Consider the following 21,058-nt stretch of genomic DNA (forward strand, 5'->3'; position numbering starts at 1 on the left):
TTTTTTCTCTCTCAAATATTCACTCCTTTTGAATTTGATGCCTGCAACACGTTCCAAAAAATTACATCACCTTTCCTTTTAACAACACTCAATCAGGATTTGGGAACTGAGGACACTAATTGCTGAAGCTTTCTAGGTGGAATTTTTTCCCATTCTTGCTGGATGTACAACTTCAGTTTCAGTTCAGTTATGGTGCTTGAATAAATAACCCAACAGTTAGTGAACAATAATCTATCAAACGGGGTGGATGAACACACATAATGTCTATTACTACTACTAGCAAATAAGTAACATCTAATTTCAACAATTAATAAGTCATTCTTAGAACCTAGTCACACAATACCGCTCGGCATGCTCGGAATTCCAGCATCAACTTCCTCTGACGCAAAAACATATTTGATTGTAGTTTTCCCAAACCGCATCTGAAATAATAAAACGGACCTATTTTACAAGTGGCCCGTTTGAAATTTTATATGACACGCCAGACTTACTATTTTCATTTGTTGTAACGTGTGTGTGTTTGCGGTGTAAAAAAAACGGCGATACAAAACATATGATAACAGGTTTGTCCAAGAGGACCGAAAATAAGTAAAAGTATTAAACTGGTGTGTTAACTGTGCAACAAGAGCTTTGCTTTGATGAAGGAATGTAATGTGAAGAGCCAGTACTAAACAATGCACAACTCCTCTCAGACTTTTCCAGAGGGCTCGGCAGAGCGGAGAAGTGCAAAGCCTTCTGTTCAACGGAGTCAGGTGCCAATTGGTCGCCTGTGTACATGGCATGAGACCCACGATAGCATCCCTGCATATAGCATGGACGCTAACCAGACAGAAGAGACTTTTTACGGGTTGGCAACAGTGAACAACTCCACGCATGCTATCATTGAACAAATGACTGTTGACAATATTGAGCAGCTTGTCACTTCAGCTATTAAAAAAGTGCCTTTCTCAGTCACAACTCTTTACAGAGTGGAACTATACTTGCAAAGGATGTTGCAGGAAAACTTCTAGAAAACCTTGGAAAGGCAGAATTTTATCTTGCTGTGGACCAATCAACTGATTGTACAGACATGGCCCAACTGAAGTTTCATCCTAAAATGAAAGCAATTTCTTTTTCTATCCAATTCAATTTTCTATTTTAAAAGAGATTCACAAAAGTCTGTCTGGTGCTTCAGCGTTTCTGGGTGTTGTTGATACTGTATATGGCTTTCGGTTTGGATGGTAGACTTTTAACTTGCATTTGTAGGTGTAGCAATGGACTGTGTTAACTGACAATGGTTTTCTGAAGTGTTTCTGAGCCCACATGGAAATATCCTTTACACAATGATGCCCCTTTTTTATGATGTGTCACCTGAGGGATCGAAGGTCATGGACATTCAATTTTGATTTCTCCAGATTCGCTGAATCTTTTGATATTATTATGCACTGTAGATGATGAAATCCCAAAATTCCTTGCAGTTGTACATTGAAAAATTTTGTTCTTAAACCTTTGGAGTATTTGCTCACAAAGTGATGAACCTTGCCCCATCCTTGTGTCATAATCGGCAATGCCGTAAGGGCAGATCCCAAAGAATAGACTCCAGGTCAGAGGTCCGAACAATTTTAATTAAATGGCCGAGCATGTGGTGGCGAAACATACGAAACAAAAAGGAACTTACAACAAGAGAGAATCAAAAAGAGATAACGCAGGGAAACACGACAAACAGTCCGTGTGGTATAATCATGTGAGCCTAAATTTGGACAGCGGTCAGAACGGCGGCAAACACGGGACAAAAACGAGTGAATATTCCGACGCCCACACACTGTCACGGTGCCCCCTAAAAAGGCTGATGATTACAATGCATGACAGGTGTGTCACCGACGTCCACGCCCACCTTCGCTCACCCAGACACTGCAACACAAAGAAAAACAACTTGAAACACAGGGCCATGACACCTTGCTTGCAAACAACTGAGCCTTTCGGGGATGCTCCGTTTCTATCTAATCGTGACACTCAACTGTTTCCAATTAACTTGTTTACCTGTGGAATGTTTTTCATTTGTTCTTGACTTTCTTCAGATTGTGGCATGGTATGTTTCTTTTTGTGATCTTGTACCCCAGAGGGCGTCAACTAGCGGCTCACGGGCCAAAATTGGCTCGCAACCATTTCTAATCTATCTCTCTGATATAAGACAAAGCAGCAGGCCCAGACTTCGTGTCCCCGTCCTGCCTCAAAGTCTGCGCGGACCATCTCGCTCCAGTCTTCACACAGATCTTCAATAGATCTCTGTAACTGTGCGAAGTACCATCCTGTTTCAAACGCCCCACCATCATCCCAGTCCCCAAGAAAACTGCAATCTCGGGTCTGAATGATTACAGGCTGTGGTCATGAAGTCTTCAGCCGCCATTATCTATCCACTGCAGGATGAAGGCCTCTTCTTCACGTTTCCAATGACTACGACATTTTGCAATTTGTTGCCAGTGTATTCCGGTGTGTTTAATGATTTCTATCCATCTACTTTTAGGTCTTCGCTGTGGTCACTTCGTGTCCAGTGGTATCCAATTGATAGTTTCTATAGTCCACCTTTTGTCAGCTCTTCGGGCAACATGGCCAGCCCATTTCCATTTCAGGCTTTTTATTTTTTGAATGATGTCGGTAACTCGCATCGGCTGTCTTATCCAACTACATCTTTTCTTGTCGCAAATGCTTATTTTTAACATTTGGCGTTCCATGTTCCTTTGGGTTACACGCAGTCTTTGTATAACTTCGGCATTCCTAGTCCAAGTTTCACTACTGTAAGTGAGGACTGGTAAAATACATTGATCGAAAAGTTTTATTTTCAAGCAAATGGGAAGATGGTTCTTGAATATAACACTAAGACTTCCATAAGCCTGCCAGTCAAGCTTTGTGCAGCGTTCGACTTCAGTGCTTCTATTTGCATCCATTGTTACAAGTTCTTTTTGTGGACAGTAACGATTGAACATAACCTTAGTTTTGCTTTTGCTCATTTTCAGACCTGAGCGACAGCTTTCTTACTCGAATTCCTGACTACGACACTGTAGTGGTTCAGCATCGTAGGAGAATAACATGATGTCTTCTGCAAAACGAAGATGGCTCAAATAAGCGGCGTTAATTTTTAGGCCTTCTTTTTCCCAATTGAGCTTTTTAAATATTTCTTCAAGGCAAGCTGTAAATAGCTTCGGAGACAGTGTGTCGCCTTGCCTGACCCCTTTTCCTAGATTTATTTGCATTCTTTCATCATCAATTCGTATTGAACCTGAAGAATCGTTGTATATTGATTGTAGAATGTTGATATAGGTCGGCTCTATCCCTTGATTTACTTGCGCCTGGAGTATCGAAGTGGTGGTGACTGAGTCAAACGCTTTTTCATAGTCGATGAAGGCTACAGACAGAGGCGTTTCGTACTCGTGTCGTTCGATTATTTGTTGAACTGTCTTTATGTGGTCCATAGTATTAAAACCGCTACGAAAACCCGCTTGTTCTATCGGCTGTCCTTTGCTGAGTTTGATTCCAATTCGTTTGTCCAATATCTTTAAAAGACTTTATAAATCGTTGAGAGCAGGCTTATTGGGCGATCATTTCTGAGGTCCATTTTATCGCCTAATTTATGTAGTAAATGATTTCTGCATCTTTCCATGTCGCCGGTACTTCTTGCAAGTCCAAGCAGCGTTTAAATAGTTTTACAAGGATCTTATTAAGTTCGCTGCCTCCTGCTTTAAGCATTTCAATAGAAATTTCATCCAGACCACAAGATTTTCCAGCCTTAAGTGAACTAATAGCATTTTCAACCTCTTCATTCAGGATACATGGAACTGGCTCTGCTTCTAGCTTTCCAGTAATCATTCGGTGAGGGTAACACTATAGGCTTGTATAAAATTCTTTAACTCGTTGTACGATTTCTTGGCGGCTGTGACATATCATTCCATCTTCAAACCAAAAATTATTTTCTAGTGGCGAATTAATGCACGTTTTACATTTTTTATTCCATGTCCAGCTTCAAGCGTTTTCTGAACAAGCTGAACATTCTAAGTTCTAAGTTCTCAATTCTTCTCGTATGTTTTTTTCTGAATCGTCTTGTACAACTCAACATATTAAATTTTGTTGATAATGCTGCCCCTTTTCTTCATTTCCCATCGCTTTTTCATTAAGTCGAGAGTAGCTTTAGATATTCTGGATGTTGTCGTCTTTCTCGTCGATGGTGCTACTTTGTGTGTAGTTTGAACAATCCCGTTTACAAGTTCGTTGTTGTGTGTTGACAGATCTGTGTCATCCAGCGTTAGAAGAGCTTTAAAGCGATTAGCCAAACGTAATTGAAACTCGTCGTTTCTTTCTTGAATTAAGTTTAATTTGGTAAGCTCGCGCTTCAGAAGTTTCTTTCGTTCAAGTTGGCAGTTGATTTGCACTTTGACCCGAACCAATCTGTGGTCACTTCCAATGTCAAATTTGTTTAGGGTGGTGCAATCTGTAAATACCCCTTTGTCGTTGGACAGGAAGTAGTCTATGATGATAGTGTTATCTAATGTATTCTTCTTCTTACCTTTGGGGCTTATCCATGTCCACTTTCTGTTCCATTACTTGTTAAAGAACGAATTGATAAAGTATAAGCCTTCTTGTTCAGCAAATTCTATTAAGTGTTCTCCTCTTTCGTCTCTTGATCCCATTCCGTAGGATCCAATTGATTTCTCGCCAGAGTTAAGGCCAATCCTGGCGTTCAAGTCACCCATGACTATTAGAAATTTGTGCTTCGATTGACTATAAAGACGGGAGAAATCCTCGTAAAATGCTTCCACCTCATCGTCGGTGTGGCTGATGGTCGGCGCGTATATTTGTATCGATTGAAGTGAGTAATGCTTTCTAATAGAGATGGTACATGTGGGGATTCTATTGGAAACACTTTTGACGCTGGTAACGTAATTGCCGATACTTTTATTAATAATGAAACCAACTCCACCATTGTGTCCGTTTTCTGATCCTCTCCAATAAAATAGATGGCCATTATAGAGAGTCAATATAGCTTCATCTTTCTGACGTATTTAACCAAGTCCAATTAGATCCCATTTGGTGGCTTCTAGCTCATGTTGTAGCTCTTCTAATTGAGAATCGTCCTTTAGCGTTCGCACGTTGAGCGTCCCAAAAATAAGATTTCGTGCGTTATGTCTTTTTTGCTTCTTTCTTGTTACTTCTCAAGATTGTCCTTTGGTTTGACTTAAAATGTTTGTAGGAGCAACCATATTCTGGTTTATCATAGCCAAGTCCATTGTCCGTAAGCAGCCATAATTAAGCCGGTGATACTTAGCGCCCACTGCCGTAGGCAGAAGCTCTTTGGTGTACTACCATGAAGAAGGAATTTGCCCTAATTTCCCAAGATGGCCCAATGCGTGGTGGTAGATTGCCCAAACGTAGTCCCGAAGTTTTACCTACAGTTAAGCCCCTAAGCGACGACAACGCGTTGGGCATTTAGGGGAGGGATATATATATATTTCTTTTTACTTTGATGAAAAAACTGAGCGAGGCTGCTACAGCACTCACTTCACTTCCTTGTTACAGTATTTAAGTACCTGAGTGGCCACATAACCAATGTGACATGTGACGACATCACAAGGAATACACTGATTCGCTGACTTGCCTATGTGGCTGAAATGTGGTGTTGAATGTGGAAATAATGTCTAAAAAAAAATGGCGGCGGTGCTGGCTGTAACTGTTTACATGAGGGATGTACGTTAATTGCCCAATAAAACAATTGTGGTGACAACTAATGTGAATTGGAGGACACATCATTGTCACTTCGAATGCACCTCACCTGTCTGACCGTCGCTTTGCAATCAATCCATTCCCCCATGCATAACAAAGCTCGGCAGACCTCCGGCAGACGCGATGGACCCACGGCCTGGCTGCAACCTCGTTGCAGATGAGACAAGTTGGCTTGGCGTTTATTAATGCAGGGAGGATGAACACATACTTTTTTGCCCACTCTTCATTATACTTTTTACATTTGCGATCGACTTTTCTTTTCATCGCCTTAACAGTGACATTTTGCTAGCTTGCTAGCTAGCGATGTTGAGCTAATGTCTCACGCGCCATTCCAACATAAAGAAACAACAGCATCAAGATGTCACGCAAGAATGGGCAGCGTCATTAATGGATAGCCAAATTATTACAGCAGGCCTCAATGTCATTTAAATGAGTAATGCATTAATTAGGCTCAGAGTAGTGTATTGTATGTATTTAAAATGGCTATTATTTAACCGTGAAGTCTTATAGGGGCTAAACCTTTTTTTCCCTCGTATTTGGGATGCAATATTGTCTCTATGGTGCCTCAGTAAACGTGAAATTAAAATCGTCCACGCAATCCTGAGTTGCAGACGTTTTTCTGCCGAGAGGCCTTAAATCAGGCCTCAAACTTATCTACGTCAGTAGCGAAGATCTACACATTCCCTTTCCGCTCCGAGCCAGCTGTCAACATAACAAACACGTGTGCTCTCACAAGTGGGTCTACTACATGGTGGCAACCAATCAGAGGAAAGGAGGCGGTCTTAACCAGATATGGACAAAGAGGACACAAAACTGGGTCAAACAGAAGTAGCTGTCAGAGGGGCCTTTTCTGGACACTCATATGACAACACTAAGGAGTTTTTTTTTTAATGAAATTGACAGTCCATGTTAGAGAGTCACACTATGGAGGTCTAAACAGCCATAATACGGGACCTTTAAAAGACTGTGTAAGTGATTAAAGACAGCTGCCTTATTATCACCAGGTTACTATCGGTTTCATGACTGAAAGGAGTCGCAGTAGTAACACAGTAATAACAGCCTGTAGCAACTTCATTTCTTTTAAATTAATGAGTTCATTAAATACAATTTTTGTACGCTATAAAATAGTATAAATGAGAAAAAAAGCAGGGTTTGCCTGATGAACATGTAATTTTGGCCCACAATTGAATTGTCAGGAAAGAAAATTGGCCCCGGGCCAAACGTAGTTGCCGACCCCTAATTCACATTGTCTGACAGGTACTATCTATAAGTGATATCTTGGTTCAACACATCTGGTGGTTATCAGGCCTGGGTGTGACTTTTGAAATTAAACAGTTTGTAACTGTGGTTTGTCACAGCTAACTCATGTTTTAGCACCCTTTTGACAAAGGGCCTGATAGGTTTCTCCCTTAATAAATATTTTTTTTTTTTACAAACGGCATTTCGTATTTACTTGGGTTGTCTTTGTGAGATATTAAGATTGGCTGGATGATCCTAAAAATGTAACTTTAATAATTGCGCAAAAACATCTGAAACGAGGATGGTGGAAAATACTTTTTCATGGCAGTGACTATCTAGTATCAAAAACAATTGGTGGAGGATGGTATTTGCATTTGCTGATGTGTGCGCACTAATCAACAAGTGTAACACACAGTCTTGAAGATAAGACTTCTTTATACTCGCGCGGGCGGCAACTGCGCTGACGTTACTGCGGCTGTCCCGCGCATAGTTTGCCTTTATACTCGAGCACAACTCACGCGCGCAGTTTTGAAAATGTACTGCAGTTCATCTCCAAGTCGGGGGTGTCGCTACGGCTGGTATTGGCTAGGATGCCACAGGGTGGCGTTTCCTCTCCATTTTTTAGGGCATTTCCAGTAAGCTGCTTTTACTTTCCTTTCAGTAACAAGGAACAAAGCAACAACAACGGCGACCGTGCAACAGAGTCTGCTCGAACAAATGGACCTAGATGACCAGATGATGTGTTTAATTATGCTGCAAAATCGATCAAGAAGGCGGCGTAGATGGTATGTAGAACCAAGGGGCACGCTGAGTACGTCATCACAGCATGTGACTAAAGCGGACCAAACACGAGAGATGATCTCCGTGGCAACAATTTTTGCTGTGTGCGCGTCACGTGATGCAATGCGGGCGTTGTCGACCGTGCGAGCGCAGGAGTATAAAGATGCTTTTAAGTGCTGCCTCCAGGAAGTAAAAACGTATCTATACTGTCTTTCTCTGGTCTCACGTGTGCTTCTCAGTTTGCATTAGCTTTTTTTAGACTCAGAGACTGAGGCCCCGAATTATCATAGTCACGAAAGCTGTACTTGCCATTGGCCCAGCAGTGCGCGCTGGCTCAACTGTATGAGCCAAGCCCCCCCCCCCCCCCCTCCCGTTAAAACTGAGTAATTTCAGCAAGACAAGAAACAGGGTGTGTAAAGTACACAATAATTCTGTTTCTTTGGGTATTACTGTACATGATGAAAGCATGCCACAGATATGAATACACCAGGGAACTGTTCGAAATTGTGAAACGATGCATAATATCTCTCCTTGAATGAAAGAACGAATTGTATGGTTTTGTTTGGGTGCGTGAACCACATGACGCCACGCGTGGGCGGGGCTTCGCTGCATATTCACCAGCGCGTGAGAATGACAGAGCTGCGGTCGGAGGAAGACGACCGAACTCGGCTCTCTCGCAGCTGGATGGAGGCCGACGGCCGAGCCCGCACACATGTGAATTGTCGCCATCGTCGAGCGTCTCAATCGCAGTCCAGTGACTGACTCGCTGGTATCGCGGCTGCACACATGACAGACGTTAGGGGAAAAAGATTCATGAATTAGTTTTTTTTATTTTTTTATTATTATTTTCTTTTCGTCTTCTTTTTTTTTTTTTTTTTTTTAATCAGCACGTGCGCAGCCATACACTAAAACGATGGAGTCTATTTTAGACACATTGACGGCCGATAAACTCTACCCACCCGGAGGCACCAACCTGTTGGACCTGGAGGAACTCAACGACGGAGATTTCCTCACCAATGTGGTGAGTCACACACACACACACACACACACACACGCACACACAAACTAAGTGAGCCTGCCATCAAACGCTCCTCTGCTGAATGTTCCACCCGGACCCGGACCTCGAGTGACAGATCCTGATTGACATCCTGTGCTATTACCTTTTCACCTCGTGTGCCCGTGCGCGTGCGTCAATTCAACCGATGTACAATACCAGTGCAGTCATAAACGGTTTAACCTTAGCCTTTCTCAAATCGACACTTTTAGAGTTTAAAACTCCAAGAAATGTCTATTCAAAATGGAAAAATTATATATATATATATATATATATATATATATATAAGTGTGTATGTATATGTATTTTTATTAATTGGCCCTATTGGTGTTCTGTATTATTCGTGCCTCGGGGCATCCAGACTGCAAAATACAAATAATAATAAGAAGAAAGAGTAGTGTAGTAGGAGAATGTAGAAGAAGGTAGGCTTACTGTTTACCTACCTGATAACGACAGTGGAGTGGGGAACTTTTCTCCTCATCATTTTTATTGTTGTTAAGGACTTGCGAGGCACATTACACAAATGCTCAACACAACCAGTTGCTTCTCCTCGACTGTTTATATCTAGTTTCAGCAGTCTTTCTAGTTAGCTATAGTTCTGTTCCACTTCACCATCTCAGAATCTGTGGTTCGGCCGAACGTGGCGTTGACCGCACACACAAGGTAAACACTGTACAGGTCTAACATTTACGACTGTCAGCCTCAACTGTGGATTGGGGAGGGGAACAAAATCACTCTTCACACACCCCACACCGCAGGATAATCGCTCGGGCTAAACTTTCCGAAACATCCGACAACCAAGCCTTAACTGACTTTGATCAGAAGAAGGAAACGGGGGTCAAAATCTGATTATTGGAATGTGTGTAACTCACTTCAGATACTCGGTGACATGATCTTCCTACAATACCATATGACACGATTGCTTTTCTGTCCACAAGCTCACCCTTGATTGACTCAAAGTTTTTTTCTTTTTCCGTTTTTCCGTCTCACTGTACCTACTCTACTCAACATTGCACTACTTGTTAAACACACATGTCCTTAGACAACTAGCAAGTACTATTTCTAGTACCTGGTCAGCAGGGGTTCCAGTTATGGGTCACTAATTAGGCAAGCAGATTTATCATCATCCTGTCATTGTCACGTTCGAGGATACACAGAGAAATTACAAGAACAAACACACATGCTAACATTAGCTTAATCTGTTGGTGTGCCTTAGTTCTGGACGCTTTAGTGGTATTATTAGTAGTAGTACATAGAGTGCCGTGAAAAAGTATTGGCTCCCTTCTCCAGTTCATATATATATTTTGGCATAGTTTGCCCACTTTAATGTTTAAGATCATTAAACAAAACAAATGTAAATATCAGATAGCGATAACCCAAATAAACAAATACATTTTTTAAAAGGTGATTTTATATTTGAAGGAAAAATATACAACTATTCAAAGCTACCTGGCCCTATGTGAAAAGGTAATGGCCCACTTAACCTCATAACTGTTTAGGCTACCCTCAGCCGCAACAACTGAAATCAAGCATTTTCTATAACTGGCAATGAGTCTTTCACATCTCTGTGGAGATATTTTGGCCCACTCTTCTATGCGTGTAGTGGTACATTTGCCTGACTTTGGTAAGGGCAGCGTGGGTTCAGTTCCCACTCAGTGATGGTGTGAATGTGAGCGCTAATGGTCGTCCGTGTCTCTCTCTCTCTCTATATATATATATATATATATCCTGCGACTCACTAGCGACCAATTCATGGTGTAGTCCAGCTTTCGCCCGAAGTCAGCTAGGATGAGCTCCAGCACCCCACGACCCTGAACAGGATAAGCGGTATTTGGCATGGATGCATGGCACTCTTCCTTGCATAACTGTTTTAATTCAGCAACACTGCAGGGTTTTCAAGCATGAACGACATTTTTAAGGTCATGCCACAGCATTTCAATTGGATTCAAGTCCAGACTTTGGCTAGACCACTCCAAATCCTTCATTTTTTGGAAGACATTCAGAAGTTGACTTGCTGGTGTGTTTTGGGTTGTTGTCCTGCTGCAGAATCCAAGTGCACTTCAGCTTGAAGTAACGAATTGATTGCTGAACATTCTCCTAGAGGATTTTCTGGTAAAGAGCAGAATTCATGGTTCCATCAATCTCAGCAAGTCGTTCAGGTCCTGAAGGAGAGAAGCAGCCCCAGACCATCACACGACCACCACCATGTTTGACTGTTGGTATGATGTTCTGTTTCTGAAATGCTGTGTTACATTTACGGCTGATGTAATGACACACACATTCGAAAAATTTCAACTTTTGTCTCATCAATCCATAGAATATTATCTCAAAAGTCTTCGGAATCATTCAGATGTTCCCCCCGCAAAAGTAAGACAAGACCTTATGTTCTTTTTAATCAGCAGTGGTTTTCACCTTTGAACTCCTCCATGGATGCCTTTTTTGCCCAGTCTCTTCCTCATTGTTGAGTCATGAACCCTGACCTTAGCTGAGGGAAGGGAGGCCTGTACTTTCCTTTGTGACCTCCTGGAAGAAGCATCGCCATGTCTTTGGGCTAATCTTTGTCGGCTGGCCACTCCTGGGATGGTTCACCACTGTTCCATGTTTTCTCCATTTGAGGATAATGGCTTTCATCGTGGTTCACTGGAATCTTAAAGCTTTAGAAATGGCTTTGTAACACTTTCCAGACTGATAGATGTCAATTACATTGTCATCTGTTCTTGAATTTCTTTGAACCGTGGCATTTTGTTGCAGCTTTTTGACATCTTTTGGCTGACTTCGTTTCGTCAAACAGGTTTTATTTAATTGATTTCTTGATTGAAAAGGTCTGGAGGTAATCAGGCTTGGGTGTGGTCAGTGAAAATGATAAAAAAAAAAACTGATTAGCCACAGTTAATCTATGATTTAATAATTAAATCATGATTTACCAAGGTAGGCCACACAAGGCCAGGTTGCTTTGAATTTTTTTCTCCCTTAATAAGTAAAATCACAATGTAAAAACTGCATTATATGTTTGCTTGGGTTATCTTTCTGTGATATTTACATTATTATGATTATCGTAAACACTGAAGTGGGGAAACCACAAAAATTTAAGAATTTGAGAAGGGGGCCAATAACCTTTTCTTGGCACTGTAGTCTCCAATTTAATGCAGTGGGTGTTTTTATTTGAGTCTTCTCTAAAATAAAAGGTGTCCCCTTAACAACCACATACAAAGACAGAAATACTGGAGACCCTCATACTCCGTCGTTCTTGTTGTTGTTTGTTGTTGTCTTGTTCTGGGGGTGGGGCGGGGCCAATCAATCACCAGTCGGTCAGAGGATGGGTAACCATTCACACTCCCATTCACAGAAAGAGACAATGTAGAGTATTCAATGCACTGAATATACAGGTAAGTATACATTTTACCACAGAAAGCTCTTGCTGGGAGACAACAGTGCTAAACCAGCACTCACTGTGCAGCCACCATCCACTGTCCTTCATTAGAAAACAACAGCAGCACCCGCTAGTGTCTCCTTCCTCTTAAATCATACTCTTAATGCAAAGCTAAATGATAAATCGAATATGTTATCCTCCTTATTGTGTTCTAAAAGTCTAGAAGCAATGTGACAAGAAGCGCATTCCAGCCAATGGGTGGCATTATGTGGGATTCAGCTAAAATGGCAAGGTACATGTGTGCCATAGCATACCCGACTTTGCATCCTTCAATTATTTACTTCATCATCTTTTATGTTTCTGCCACGTTTAATAAACCAGTATGTTAATGCATTTTTAAAACATAAAAAATGTCAAATACATTATTGTTTCTCAATTAAATAATAGGCATTTTACTGCATCCATGGACAATTATTTTGGTCTGTTTTAGTGGTTGAATGTTATGTTTGAGTCACTGATGATGTAACGGTTCACTCTCCTCACTTCCGTGCACGCAACATGGGTTCATTTCCCCACTTAGAGACAGCGTGAATGTGACATGTGAAAGTTGTTCTGTCGCTGTGATTGAGTGACAAACTGTCCAGGGTGTAGTCCACCTTTTGCCTGAAATCAGCTGGGATAGGCTGCAGCTCTCTGTGACTCTGATTATGATAAGCGGTGTAGAAAATGTTGAGCAATTGAATTTTTTTTTTTGTCAGCAAACCCCTATTGAAAAAAAACATTGAACAATAAGTTGAACAAACTATTTTCACTGCCTTCTGATTTCAAAATAGTTATTCATCCTTTTGTTGTATATATGTAATAATATGGGGAGGCTATAAGACATTTATATTGTTTCAGTCCGAACGGCCCTTTGAGGGGAACCATAACTACAATGTGGCCCTGACAAAAATGAGTTTGATACCCGTGCTTTATATTGTACTGTTTTCTATTGTGATTTGAATGTATTATTTTATTTTATTTTTTTTTATTAAAATTTTTTTTTTGCTCTAACTCCCCATTCAAACCCTGCACTCCAGCTGTAGGAAGACACACCCATCCTATTTGCATGCTCACTGCTGATTGGCCACACAGCTGCCAGAAGGAATGCGCTTGTGCATGTGTGTGTGTGTGTGTGTGTGTGTGTGTGTGTGTGTATGTGAGAGAGAGAAAGACAGAGAGAGCTAGAGGGAGAGAAAGAAAGAAAATGCAGTCTTGTGTATCCTGTTTTCCTGAGAACTATAGTTGACTTTCGTCTCCACATTAACTCGAGTGATGCTAAATGCAGCCAAACCGCTGTAGCCACATAAAACCAAATACAGTAGGGAGCAGTGCCTTCGTCTTTTAACTCCATGGCACAATTGCAGTTGTATTTTAGATGATTAGAATATCATTGTTATAAGCAATCAAGACCATCAAATGGGTGAGACTTACAATTAATGAGGCCAAACGTGATGTTACACATTAGACATTACACATATGCTTAAAATCAGGCCTAAATCGAGCCTGATTCCCCCTTCCGATCAAAGTCGGCAACGGTCCGATTATCAGATGTATCTTAAACACCCTGCAAAGTGAAAATAAAATATCTTATAAATTTGCCACACCATAGAGAACAGTGTTGTTAACATGCCTGCCAAATTTGAATGAATACAAAAATATATTCCAAAAAATAAAAATGAGGCTCCAAAATTATCATTGACCCACCCAGTGAGGACATGCAATAACCAAGAGAACAAGATAAGAGAGGACAGAAAATGGCAGGACAGGATGTGGGAAAATGAGCAAGGCAGTGCTACTGATGAGTGGTGCGGTGGGATTCTTTTTTTTGTGTCTAAACAACTATAAGAACCTGTGAGTTGATATGTTAGTATAAACTGTGTTGTTGTTCGTGAACCCAGCACAAGTAATTAAAGCCTATAGTGTGTCTATCTAACATGCATGTTAGTCAACTGGTGTACGGAGTTGCTGAGGAACATCGAGGAAGGGTGAACCCAGCACCCCCCACACAAGGGTCCGCCGCCCGCCCCACCATACCTGATTCCAGTCCCCCAGGGGACCCTGAATGAGATACACAGTAATATTCTAAATCGTTGGTGGTCAATATTAGTAGTATTTGTAGCTGTCAAATAACTGTAACAGATTTCAAAAGCAGGACAAAGTGGTGTAAATTACACAATGGGGGTGCGGGGGGGGGGGGGGGGGGGGGTTGGCAACTATGTTTGCCTAGGGCACCCAAATGACTAGCTGGCTACATCGCAGTTCGAGCCAGCGCCACCGCTCGGCATGACAACTAAAGTGGAATTAGAGGCTTGTGCATTGATTAAGAAGGCAGCTAGTTAGCTGCGGGAACTTACGCCCGCATTGCATCACGTGACCGACGAATTGCCCTGCGTGGCCCCTCTGCGTAGCTTGACGCGCACATGGCAAAAATTGTTTGCCGCGGAGATCATCTCTCATGATTGGTCCATTTTAGTCACACGCTGTGATGACGTACTCTGCGTGCCCCTTGGTTCTACATACCATCTACGCCGCCGCCTTCTCGATCGATTTCGCAGCATAATTAAACGTGTCATCTAGGTCCATTTGTTCTAGCAGACAGTGTTCCAGGGTCGCCATTGTTGATGCTTTTTTCCTTGTTCCGAAAAGGAAAGTAAAAATGGCTACCGGAAATTGCCCAAAAATGCAGAGGAAACTCCACCCTGTGGTGTCCTAGCCAATACTAGCCGTAGCGACACCCCCAACTTGGAGGTGAACTGCATTACATTTTCAAAACTGCGCACGTGGGTTGCGCTCGAGTATAAAGGCAAACTACGCGTGGGACAGCCGCAGTGACGTCAGCGCGGTCGCCGTCCGCGCTAGTATGAAGAAGCCTTAACACCATTCACACATGGCAGAATGAGCGCAGTCACTTTACCTTTTATCAGGAAGGACTTTTGACGCAGGCAATTATGATTTGCCGCGAACGTGGGCAATATTCGCTTCTCTACATCCTGTTTCAATTAGCCATTGGCGAGGTGGCAAACGGGCAGCAGGAACCCTGACATTATGAATTGAATTAAGTAATGATGTAAAACACAATATTTGAAGCTTTATATACTATTTATATGGCTTGGGGTGGTGCGGCGGCACGGCTCGCTTAAAACCCAGAAAGCTTCTGTGCAGTGTTGCGGCAGCCTCTAGCTTGGCGTAGGGCAGCAATGTGCGGTGACAAACAGCAACCCTATTACGTCATCAATCACAAAATGCATTGTACACGCAAAAAAAAAATTAAATAGCGGCCACCGTGTGTCAAATTATGGTGTTAACAAAAATGATTTTTAAAACTTTAATAGAATCATTTTTAAATATGTAACCCTGTATTTCAAAAGTGGCGGCACGGTGGCCGACTGGTTAGAGCATCAGCCTCACAGTTCTGAGGTGCGGGGTTCAATCCCCGTCCCCGCCTGTGTGGAGTTTGCATGTTCTCCCCGTGCCTGCGTGGGTTTTCTCCGGGCACTCCGGTTTCCTCCCACACCCCAAAAACATGCGTGAATTGGAGATTCTAAATTGCCCGTAGACACGACTGTGAGTGCGAATGGTTGTTAGTTTCTATGTGCCCTGCGATTGGCTGTCAACCAGTTCAGGGTGTACCCCGCCTCCTGCCCGATGACAGCTGGGATAGGCTCCAGCACGCCCGCGACCCTAGTGAGGAGATGCGGCTCAGAAAATGGATGGATGGATGTATTTCAAAAGTAGTGGTGAGTGGTTGTAGTTTAAGATGCATTTGTCATTAAAGTTGGGAGTCTTTAAAAGAGGGAGGTCTGCGCCGCTGTGGGCAGCTCTTCTCATTCCTGGCTGTGTCTCAGTTGGTAGAACGGGTCGTCCAGTGACCGAAGGGTAACTGGTTTGAATCCCAGCTACAACTGTCCGCATGTCAAAGTGTCCTTGGGCAAGACACTGAACCCTAATTTGCTCCCAGTGGGCCTGGCTGTGCCTTGCATGGCAGCAGTCGCCCATTGGTGTATGAATGTGAGGCTTTGTAAAGCGCTTTGGGCACAGTGACGGTGTAGATAAAAGCGCTAGATAAGTGCAGTCCATTTACCATTTACCAATGATTCCGAGGGTTTGAAGCCTGCTGTTCATTTAATGTATTTAGGAATGAAATACATCTGACATCCACCACACATGTCTGCGGACCTCAGAATCTGTCCTCCTGCGCCTCGATCAAATTCAACAAAATCGCGTTAGTCCCTACTGCGCCAGATTTAGACGTGGTCCCTGCAGGCCTAGGTTTAGACCGACTTTCCGCCACAAAATTGTCACTTTACTGAGCGCATCTCCAATTGCACGGTGAGGACAAGGAGAAGAGTTGGCCACCGCCAAAGTCACCAGAGAAGCTAACAGTTAGCATAGATTCTTCCAGTTCATCTTCTACTACTACTACGAATAGTACTACAAAGTCTTTCTTCTTTGAATTTTCTGGCAGTCTGAAATAGATGCCTTGTGGCACAGTGCTGCCTCTCACAGGTCAGTATTGGTACTATAACAGACATCTGGTTTGGGGGAGGAGATTTGGTTATGGGTCCAGTGTTTGAGTACACCACACACTAAGAGGGGTAAGATAGAAAGTGCCGCTTTTACTCGCATTTTTAACATTTAAAAATCAGTTTGTGTTTGTACCCCACCTTTGATTGCACATTCACATGAACTGATGATCTTTTGAACCAAAGGTGCCGTTTGCTTTGCAACTGTTTACCTTTGTGCTCTGTCCTGAGTTGTTTAACACCTAGATAAATAAATACCATGAAATAAATAAATACCATGAAATAAAAGCGCGGCACGGTGGCAGACTGGTTAGAGCGTCAGCCTCACAGTTCTGAGGACCCGGGTGCATTCATAATTACTCCTTAAATCTATCGACTCTTCCGAGCTGCTCTGTTTCTGCCTTGCTGATGGCACACAAGCTTGCGAGTTGTAATAGTAGCATAATAGCATTTCCCAACATAGGGCACTATATGAAACAAATGAAAGGTCCCCTCTGGTGACAGTCATTCTCACAAGTGTCTGTCCTAATGTTAGAACTAACCTCTACTTGAATTTGTATGCTTCTTGTGGTTTTCATAACCTAGAGCGTAATCACATTGGATCACTCAGGCATTTTGGAAACTTCCAAATATTATAATGATCACTTTGGACTGTTGTGCAAAACAGACTGGGGCCTGCTACAGTATATGACAAGGCAAAGACATATTGGAGAGATGTGACCACGGCTTGAGCATTTAGAGTTTAGACCTCTGTCAAGGCTTCAACATGAGTCACTTCTCATACACTGACAGAATGACGATGAGCAGTAAAATTAGAAAGACCAAGAAATCAGTTATCAGCTTTATATAAAGATTAAACACGTTCAACATTCCAGTTTTTCCTCAACATAGTCAGTTTAGCCATATTGTACCAACGTGTTTACCACTTTCAATGGATAGATAAATAGCTAGGTACATATACGTATTATTCTGTATCCTCTATTTGTTTTAGGAAGATTTCCCCTCACTCACAGAGTAGATTTCTTATACCGTGTAAATGAATAGTGAAACGTATGAAAGCTAAGCCGAAATGTTGTTTATGGCGGAGGAGCGGAATGAGTCTTTCGGAGAAAGACCTCTCTGCTGCTGTAGAGAGTCATGGGGAGGATGTCAAGGATTGTTGGTGATGGAGAGCGGGTTGCACAGTGATCTCTTCTGCCTCACTGACTCAACCATCTCCATGCATGAGAGGTGATCTAAGCCTCCTCAGGAGATCGAGGTCTGCTTATTTCCTTCTCGTGCGCACTGTCCATGTTTGTTCTCCAAGTCCATTGTTCAAGTGTACTGCAAAATATTTTTTCCTGCAGCACCATTTAAAAGTACTCCCACATGATGGTAATGAGCTGAGTGGTGGTCCTAATTCTCCTAAATCATGCATGTCGACAAAGTATCTAGTAGCGAGGGCAAGTTTTACTAGGATTGAAGACTAGAGTCCATAAAGTTGTCCACCAGCTCTCTTTGTTCTCCTGTCCATTCTTAATATACCCCAACGCCGCAGAGTCATATGAGTACTTCTGCTGATGGCATAATCCAGAATTGTACGGTCCGAAGTGTACAAGACGAACAGAAAAGGAGACATTACTACTCATCATGACGTCACAATAAGTTTCCTTCCTGGTTCTTCGGTCACCATCAAGTTTTTCTTCTTTGCCATCACTGGTACAGTGAAAAGGCAAAAAACGCTTTTGGAGTTAATCCTTTAGAGATTCGTACTAAACCAAAGAGCAGGATATGCTGAGGTCAGGATTTGTATGACTTCATGCAAGAGAGTGGTCCAAATGCTGGATTTTTTTCCCTCTTCTTTGAATTTCAGTTTTGCTCATTGCAAACAGGAATTTAAAAAAAAATTTAAATGGATGCATTCTCACTAAATTTGGAAGAATACCTGCTTCTAATGACGAGTAGATGTAGCACACAAACAAATAAGCACACACTCATAGCATAAACACTGTATCTAATAGCATTTTAGCTCAGTTGGGATTTGTTCCAGTCAAGCCTCATAGTCAATTTCTCACTGTCATCACTAAATGAGAACAATGAATTTAAGGAATGTTAATGTGATGTAATGTGTCAGAACATAGCAACGGACTCGCAAACCGCAAATTCCACACAGGAAGGCTCAGGTTTGAACCCAATGCCTCTGAACTGTGAGGCAGATGTGCTAACCCGTCATCCACCATTCCACCTGTGACAGTCATATTTTTACAATTAGTGCAAAGTGGGAAATATAATATTGAAATATGTATGATTTGCAGTGATTTCTGGTCCCTCACTGACTCAAACATCTTCAGCCCAGTGGTGTCACCGACCTTCTTAATAAAATGTATTAATCTGTCCGGTGTCGCCGGCACTGATGATGCTCCCCCAGCAGACAACTGCAAAATAGATGACAATTGCTTCCACAGACTGGTAGAACATCTCCAACATCTTGCCGCACACATTGAAGGATCTGAGCTTCCTCAAGGAATAAAGTCTGCTCCTTCCCCTTTCCAACACAGCATCCATGTTACTATTCTATTCCAGTCTGTGGTTCAAGGTAGCCGGAAAGGATGATGAGCTCTATTTAATCCACATTTCGCCCTATTGTTTTTGAGGTCCATAGCCTCCTAATGGAGCAAAGGCAGTATTTCTTTATTTAGTATCATAATATTAGTCGTGTTTGTGCTTCATGTAATTTTGTAATACTAGTGCATGAGTCCCAGACCTTCAACGGAGACATGTTCAGCCACAAAGACAAGCTAACATAATGCATGATGGCATTTTCAGGTTAGAACCACATTTTAGGATGTTATACAGTGCTATACACAGTTTAGTCAGTTACTTTTGTTGTACAGTAATTGTTATTTATGGATGGATGGAGAGCATGGAATGAACCTGCAGAGCTGCTTTGTGGTTACTAGCAAGCCATTTGAGCACAATGAGACCGTAGTTTGTTTTGCAATAACAATAATCCATGTGAGTTTTTTAATTTACGCTTGTGAAGTGATTTAACGTGCAGCAACAGTTCATGCTATTTTTGTAAATGAGCTCACACTTGTTTCCTGGAGTAAAACTGTGAAAATCAGTCTTGCTGCCTCATTTGAATCAAAACCTCTCTGGATGCCCGTGAAGTCCAAGCACCGCACTGTCCCAGGCTTCCAGAACGTCTCAACTGGGTGACTCATCTGAGTTCATGATGCACATGTGTTCTACGTAATGACATCAGCACAGTGGAGGTGACAGTCGGGTCATCACAGACTGTTTAACTTGTCTAAATGCCATAAAATCCATTCATGCACTAAAAGCAACATAGAGTAGGTGCTTATTTTGATCACTTTGCAAAGAGGATATGTTTTATGTGACTCGTTGGGTGGAATCCTCGCAACTCCAAAACCATCATTTTTCAGGAAAACAAAAAAAGAGAGCATGTTTGTTCAACAGTTGACATTGCATTCTCAAAGGGAGTAGCCCTTTTTCAACACTTCAAATTGGTCAGTAATTTCAAAAAAATGAAGACATAAAAATAACAGACTCACAGGGGGACTGATAGCATCCATTTGAGAAAAAATAGGAAATTGACCATATTTGGACATATATTTCTGCCTAACAGTGACATTAGGCAGTTGTTCTTCTGTTAGGACTTGGATTTAGGAACTGGAGGGCCACAGTTCAAGTCCCGCTGTGGACAATAAATGAAATATGAAGACAACTAGTTGTTGGCTAGTCTGCTCCTGACTGCTGTTGAGGTTCTCTTGAGCAAGACACTGACCCCACAAACCGAGCTCGAGGTGCAGCACTGTGCACTCCCCTTTCACTCTGACATCTCTTTTTTTCAGGCCTGCGTGTGTGCACTTGTTCTCTGTGTGATGTGCAACAAAAATACAGTATATACATAGAGTGTAAGTTGAATTCCCCTTGAGTTATTTTTAGTACATAAATTCAAAATTGTTTTTAAAAAAATGTGAAAACAAATTCAGCCTCTGATGCTGAAGAAAGACCAATTCATCCCCCATAAAATGATGTTTTCATAATGTTTCCCTTCACTCAGCATCAGAGCGCCTGCAGAGTAGCTGTCCCACCTTCTTGAATCCATTTGTATCTTTTTTTGTGTTGCAGCCTTTCTCAGGTGACCAGATGGACGACTTCAGCAGTGAATTATTCAGCAGTTTCTTTGAAGACCACCTGTTAGAGCGCCCCCTGCTGTCAGACAGACATTCTTTCCTCCACATGGATCTAGACAGCAGCCCAGGTCACTATCGTCATCTTTATCATCACACTTAT

The 21,058-nt window shown here is 42.1% G+C and overlaps 1 protein-coding gene across 3 annotated transcripts in view; it reads left to right on the forward strand.

The window, feature by feature from the left end:
- Positions 1–8,422: 8,422 nt before the first annotated feature.
- creb3l1 (cAMP responsive element binding protein 3-like 1) overlaps positions 8,423–21,058 on the forward strand; it is a 44,512-nt gene continuing 31,876 nt past the window's right edge. For all 3 annotated transcript variants that reach the window (XM_061692879.1, XM_061692889.1, XM_061692898.1), the window contains exons 1-2: positions 8,423–8,791; positions 20,894–21,026. In XM_061692879.1, coding sequence (XP_061548863.1) covers positions 8,684–8,791; positions 20,894–21,026 — 241 coding nt within the window. In that variant the 5' untranslated portion in view covers positions 8,423–8,683. The remainder of the gene's footprint in view (positions 8,792–20,893; positions 21,027–21,058) is intronic.

The sequence above is a fragment of the Phycodurus eques genome, chromosome 1 (genome assembly GCF_024500275.1).
Source record: "Phycodurus eques isolate BA_2022a chromosome 1, UOR_Pequ_1.1, whole genome shotgun sequence".
NCBI lineage: Eukaryota > Metazoa > Chordata > Actinopteri > Syngnathiformes > Syngnathidae > Phycodurus > Phycodurus eques.